Source organism: Opisthorchis viverrini (assembly GCF_000715545.1).
Source record: "Opisthorchis viverrini unplaced genomic scaffold opera_v5_135, whole genome shotgun sequence".
Taxonomy (NCBI): Eukaryota; Metazoa; Platyhelminthes; class Trematoda; order Opisthorchiida; family Opisthorchiidae; genus Opisthorchis; species Opisthorchis viverrini.
Window position 1 is genome coordinate 583,061 of NW_008751792.1, and position 7,074 is coordinate 590,134.

The 7,074-nt window shown below is 43.8% G+C and overlaps 1 protein-coding gene across 1 annotated transcript; it reads left to right on the forward strand.

Annotated features, from left to right (window-relative positions):
- Window positions 1-1,188: 1,188 nt before the first annotated feature.
- Window positions 1,189-6,986, forward strand: T265_14058 (hypothetical protein; the record flags this gene model as incomplete). Its single annotated transcript, XM_009171829.1, is given in 4 exon segments — window positions 1,189-1,385; window positions 1,396-1,495; window positions 4,811-4,956; window positions 6,854-6,986. Coding segments are annotated over 4 exon segments (576 nt in total), but the record flags the coding sequence as incomplete, so codon positions are not given.
- Window positions 6,987-7,074: the final 88 nt, after the last annotated feature.

Below are 7,074 nucleotides of genomic sequence, written 5' to 3' on the forward strand. Positions count from 1 at the left end.
AAGGTGCATGTCGCTGCATCCTGTCTAAGTGAGATTGAATCACACTGCTGCAGGATAAGTGACCAAACTATGCTAGATGAGAGGTCTGAAGACTCACAGAAGTTTCCCGAGATGCACACCGCTGATGATCCCCAATAAGAACCAATCTGATGTACAAATTTGCCTGGCCTTTAAGCATACATTAGCTTTTTCGTAGTACGCAGTCTTTATCGAAAATGCCGAAATCTCTCACCACAACACCATCAACATTGATGAACTAGTTGAGCACTTATTGAAAAAAAATAAGTGAAAAAAACACGATACAGTCGTGACTGTATCTTGGATTTCAGCCTCATCATGTTTGTGGTTAAATTTGCGCAAAACTACACGTTCAAAAGTTCATCTGGGTTTGTTCCAGTACTTACTGGTAAAAGAATTCATACCCGCGTAAAAATACATAAATACGATTTGGAGCGATCACGTGAAAGATTACAAGGTCATATACAGTTGGACTTCAAGGATAAAAGGCCAGTTTCATTCAGACGTGAAAAGATCAGCTCTCTACTAGATCAGGGATGGAAGCTTGAGTTGTAGAGTTGACTCCACGTCTTTCAAGTCACTGAACAGTCCTTGCTCCAGCACTCGCTCCAATCTACACGGTGCTCAAATGCAGTGCTACACTTGCACCCAAAGAAATCCACAATGTTTTCGTGCCATGCTTTCGTTACACCGAGGTGGTCCTTTGGACAATATTTAATTATGTAGTATCCACACAGTCCTTCCGAAGAATGGCGGTCAGAGAGAGACAGCTTCTTACTTCTTCAGCTTGCGGCTAGGAGCATGATTCAGACCGAATGTGAACTAGTATGATAGTACTGAGCTGGTAGTGGACGCTGGAACCGAACCATCTGATCAATGACTCCAGATGTCTTTGGTTTTATTCATGCTATGCATTAAGAGAAGATGGAATCCATGGGCCCTCCAGAAGGATGTTAAACGTACAGAGAAGACGAACACGACGTGGTAGAATGCTGAAATTCGTCAGTCGGAAAACGTACAACTTTCAACTGGACTCGGTTTAGGAACAACCGTTGGACAGAATAGTTCGCTATCTCAGGGTTAAAGTCTGATACATATGGACTGCTAGCAATTAGAAACCAGAGAAAAAATTTCATCAAAGGAACATAAAACCCTGAGTTTTCTTAAGACATGGTGCGCACACAGCCTGACCATGTTCACCCATTCAGAAGTAAAGTAAAAGTCCACAATGGTGGAGTAGTGGTAACACACTCGCCTCACAGGTCAGATGAGCGGATTCTGAACCCTGACGTAGCCTTTGGATATGCACCGCTGATGAGCTCTAATAAGAGCCACACGCGAGCCCAGTTCTTCCTCCCCCCTTCCCCGTTGGTGCAGACTCACCAGAATGTTTGAGCCGGGACAGGAGGACGGTCTTTCAAACGACAGTCACGTGAGTATGCATTCTACAAAATCACGCAGCCACCAACGCCTTAAAGTAATAACTCGAAAATATAATATAATCGAGGTTGCAAGACGGTGCATAGAAAGTGGTTGAGTTTGAGAACGCAAGCGGGAAAATTCACCTGTGGTTTGGACAGGCTAATGTAACTTCATTTGGGCAGCCCCAATAGCGTATTTTAGTCGACTTTAATAGGTCGTGTCTCAGAAGAGGTGAGAAACTCTGCAGCTAGTGAGCTTTTGGGTGATAATATCGTCTACAAGTACCGGGGTGCAGACATTTTGGAATAAAAGGGGCTTGGATGCAAAGAAGAAAAATTTCAAATAACTGTGAAGTACATTCTGCCTTATGGTGTCAACGGAGATACGGGTTTGGCGAATGTCTGTAGTGGAAACTTCCTTGGGATTGATGGGTTAACAGAAAGTGAGATGGAGACAAAATCTTCGCCCGATATTTACTGTGGTTTGAATTAGGTATCTTTCTGTCAAAATAGTGAGAAATGGCAGGAAAGAGAAACTAGGGCTCTTGAAAGACCCAGGAAGAGCCGAGTTCCAACGTATGCGCAAGACATCAATAGTACGGAACGTGACAGTTAGCTGAGGAATAAATATGCAAACTTACGGACCGGAACCAACCCGTGCATCTCGACTGCCTCTTTCTAGGCTTGGGCTCTGAGCCCTTAGGCTTACTGAGGGTGACAGGGCAGTTAGATACCGAGAGGGTGATACAGCTGAACGTTATACTTATTATAGTATTATATTATTATAGTTCACACAAAAACTGCTACCGGTTTCGTCCCATTCGAGACTCCTAATTTTGGCGTTATCATTGAAATCTGAGAAAGTCTGCCTCTGACCCAAGCAGAAGGTTTTATGAAAAATTACTGCTGAGTCTGTTTGCCTCATGAAAGATCTGGAGCCGAAAACTCGATTGGTAACCTCGTAGCCACCAGCATGGACCATGGATAACCATCGAGCTTTAGACGGTGCAAAACTTGTAGTGAGGTCTGTGGGTTTTGAGTAGGCACCACATACTGTGTGTTTCAAGCCAAGGAAATTTTACCTGGTAACTTTGTCTTGTCCTGCACATCCTGCGAGTATCCAAATACTACTAACTACGGGAGGTCCTGTAGCGTGGGACGTCAGGAAGCCAGCGGTATTCGACGTTCGAGAGGATGTAGCGACGGCACACGTCAGTTCTGAAATGTGCAGATATAGGGACTGGTATTAATGAATCCACACAGTATACACAGCACACATGCGCACAGGTCGGGTGGTACAGGGAAGAAGACCGGAGTGTAGCAACAACGCACGTGTATTAACCCGACCCGAAACCGGAAGTCGGGGGTCGGTCAAGGTCAGTAAGGGTGGGGTTGTACAAGCGGCTATTCTTTCCTGTCCGGGGTTCGTGGTGGCTCGGCCACGGGAACTNATCAGGGGGTGTACAAGAGGGTTACTCTTTCCTGCCCGGGGCTCGTGGTGGCTCGTTCGTGGTACCTGCAATAGGGAGAGAGAGAGGGAGAGGCACGTATAAGGTCATATGAGAGACGTGCAAACAGATACAGTCGAGTTTCAAATGCGTTACAGTCCCATCGAAATTCAAATTCCAGCAAGTCCTGCAGGCCTGCTGGCTCAAAAACGAGTGAGAGGGTTGATCGTCTGTTGGCTCAAAAACGAGTGAGATGGTTGATGGTCTTGGAAAATGACCGAGAATAGGACTACCGAGAAGTCACTTAGTCGGAATTCGCCCTTAAACAGTATCCTGTAGGCTGATGTTTAAACCGCTGCTTCCGTTTAAGCAACGTTCGGATACAGACGTTATTAAACCACTTAATGAAAGGCAGTTTGCCAAACGTGCAATACGGAGCCCACTGTCTCGAAAGATCTCAGTAACATCTTTGATTATATTGAAAACATCACTTGAACTTGTAATGAACTAAAGACAAAAGACCAGTCGGTTGAAGAGAAAGCTGTAAAAATGCAATGGGACGGTGGGTTGGGGGCAATGTACAGAACCGATCAGATGCGTGCATTCAGACAATGATCGAACGAAACAATCAGGGGATGAGTGAGCTAATCGAATTACTCATCATGGGTAGCTTGGACCGGAACAATCGATATGCATTTGAAGTTGGAAAAAACATCTTGGAATAATGGCGAAGCAGCCCCCTCTGGTTAGCTGGGGCTGCCAAATGAATAAATCACTCGGTGGAGTGATTGTTGAAGTCACTGAGAGCAGGTTAGGATTTTAGGAAAGTTTTGTAGCTGGTATCGGGGTTCATCGGCGCTGTTAGGGGAAATAGAAACACGAAAGTTGCTCGCCAGCTTTCAAAAGGCTACTTCTGAACCCAAAAATTGATATGCTGGCTTGGTGGTGTACATGTGGCAACACAGATAAGGCAAAATGGTGTATAAGCACGAAACGTAACTTTTACGCCGTAGAAGCGTTGCAGTCTGAGTGTCAAAATGTGTATGGGAACAGTGACCATTCTGTGTTGTTCACTGGCATTTTAAAAACCCGCCGCATCGATCGCCAAACGCATTCTATCCTTCGAATACAGAGTTGACTCCAACACAGCGAAGTGCCGACATCTCACAGCTTTTGTCTTCTTACTGTAGAATTTGTTTCTGAACGCACATTGAGAAAATATCAGGCAAACACTAACAGTTGAAGTGAGATATTGAGTTGCCACGCTATCATCATGATAGAAGCAGGCGAACTCTGCGAGCAGTCGTGTCAACCTCCAGAGTGGAAAGTACAACTAACCCATTCACTGTTAGAGGCAACTGCATAAGCGCGAGTTCACCAAGTCTTCCCGGACAATGCTGTGTTCAAATGTCTGAGCGAAATTTACGAGCGACTAATTCACGTGATGTTAATGGGATTTCGAGACAGAAGAGCTATCGTCCTGTGAAATGTGCGTGCAGTCATTTTAGACCGTACAGTTGCGTTGGGCTTGAACAATCACTTTGTGCATTTACCCTTGTCCTTTCCTGTCTGTTCTTTGCCTGGACACGCAACAAACGCTCAAATGAGCGCCTCTTGTGCCCGTCTGATCCAAGCATGCACAGTTAGGCTGTTGAAACATACGCCTGTTAAAGTTCTCCTTGAAAAGGAGTGAACGTTTGTATTTTTCACACGCAACAAACGCTCAAATGAGCGCCTCCTGTGCCCGTCTGATCCAAGCATGCACATTTACGCCGTTGAAACATACGACTGTTAAAATTCTCCTTGAAAAGGAGTGAACGTTTATATTTTTTAAGAAGAAAACTAAGGATTGGTGCATCAAATTCATTACCTGTGTTCGCCTGAAACACTCAGCATAGTCCAACTAGTTAATTCCACTCTCAGTGCAGTAGTTCAGCTGCAGCGCCCTGTCGGTGCGCAACTGCCATGCTACCCGAAAGAAGCACGAGGGCTGAGATACTGTGGGGCTGCCGAAGCCTAGACAGGGGAAGTCGAGAGTTAGAGATCGGGTTCGAACGACGGACCTTCCGGTTGGTAAATTCGTGCTCTAACCACCGAGTCACCTCGTTCCCCTGCTCTCTCAGTTCCTACCATGAACTGCTTCCGCCAGTTCATAGCTGTGCTACCCGATTTTTATTTCATAACTCGGTCTACAGATCAGATACTCGATAATTTGCTTTAATGGGAGACTCAAATGAATCCCAGCTGGACCTTTCGTCTACAGTGTTCTTTAGTTAAATGCGCTGAATAGAAGCCGCGTCATGCTTCATTTGGACCATACTTGAGGCATCTCAGCATATTTGCTTACAGGAAATTACTCACAAAGTTGTTTGGAGTTCTTCGACAGCCACTGACCGATTTCACCCTTCATTACAGGTAGGAGATTCAGCTAGGTCTGAGGTGAACCTCTCGTGCAAATAAAGTTGGTATGCAAATGAGCGTTCATTTCGAGTTTCTTCCAGTTTTGCTTCAAGTAGAACATAAGGTTGTCGGAAACTCGGAGACTACACCGACTGGCTGAGCCTCAACGAAGGCGAAATCTGTCTTGTGGGTTGTTGAAGAGTTTTCAACATATTTGGTTTCCTAGCTAACTTGCATAGTCTGGTGATTGACTTGAGAACAACCAGTTCTTTATGGCTGCGAAACGCTCACACCGTCTCACCATCTTGCTAGCGAAGACGAATATCTAATTAAGACACTTAATGAGCATGATTCAGAAAAATTATTAAAACTAAGCTTTCGTTAAAATCTTGGAACTTAGGCCCTGAAAGGAGAAAAACGGATACAAAAAATTTGCCACACAAATGGCAGCCAGTTAGTCTTCCAATTATTATTTAACTGGTTCCATTACGAGAACTATAGGGTACAGTGAGACTATAAACCCCGTTTTCCAACGGCTTTGTCTGTAGAGGCTTGTGGAATAAACCTGATGGAAACGGGAGTCTCTAGTAAAACTTTCGTTCATGATATTTGTCAACTGAACAGGCCAAACCCACGTGGTACATCACTTTTCAAACATCAGGCTAACTCAAACATCAGGAGATGTTTAGACAACTTTATTATTTGATATGACACTCCTCTCCCCTGTAAAATGGCCACTTTTTATATATAGTCTCTGTTCTCCATTCTAAAGCGATGTAGTGGACTGACAGTACCGATCTTAGATGAGGTTTTATCGATCATGCATTACACAGCATCACACTGCTTTCTGACGTGTTTGACAATCACTCAGTGCCCGCCCTGTGAACTTCACTCATTATTTTAGCTGACCAATCATCAGCGATCCCGATTGCGTTTGTTCACTGCCTTCTGAACTGCTTTGCACGAGTTAGGAATGATGAAAGTGTAGGAAACTCTCCCACCTCTCTGGTTTTCGATGTAACCCTTAATTTCGATTTCAAAACAAATCAGTCGGGGATTGCGTTTAAATTAAAATGTTACGAACTGATGGTTTTACATGTTGGTTTACGAAATGTAGCATATCCATTATTTATGTATCGTGAAACGTCCACTAGGTGTTGAAGCCTTACGCAAACATCATACATCATCCCGGCTCCTTCGTTCATATTTTATTGACATGTATTTCTGAACAACCATGCGCCATGCGAATTGAGTAAAATCAGTTTTCTGCGAAAACCGTGTGCTTTCCCTTTAACGTTTTTTTTTGGAAATTGGTTTAGCGAATAGTTTATTGAGTTGATTTGGTAGGGATTTGATTTTCAGAAGAGTTTAAGTTGTAATGATTTGGACTCAATCAACCACTTCGTAAATATGCAATTCATTTTCCGTTATTATGAAATTTTGAAATCCGAACGCATAAAACAGCGCACCAAAGAAGCTAAACGGGATTTGTATTTTTTTCTTATTTGAGGTGAAATAGGAAGTAAGCCTGGATTTAGGCTGAAATCATCGATATTTGGAAATCAGGTACGGTTTTCGCGAAATATACTCATGTGTCGCGACATTTCGAATATCGTACCAACCGAAACATGAGGCTGCCTCGTGCAGCACATTCAGTCACTTGAAAACATCACAAACGGGAGATTCAGCTGGGTTTAAGGTGAGTCTTTCGCAAAACCAAATTTGTTTGCAATTGAGTGTATTTCGCTAATTTCATACAATTTTGTTTCAAGTAGAACATAAGTTTG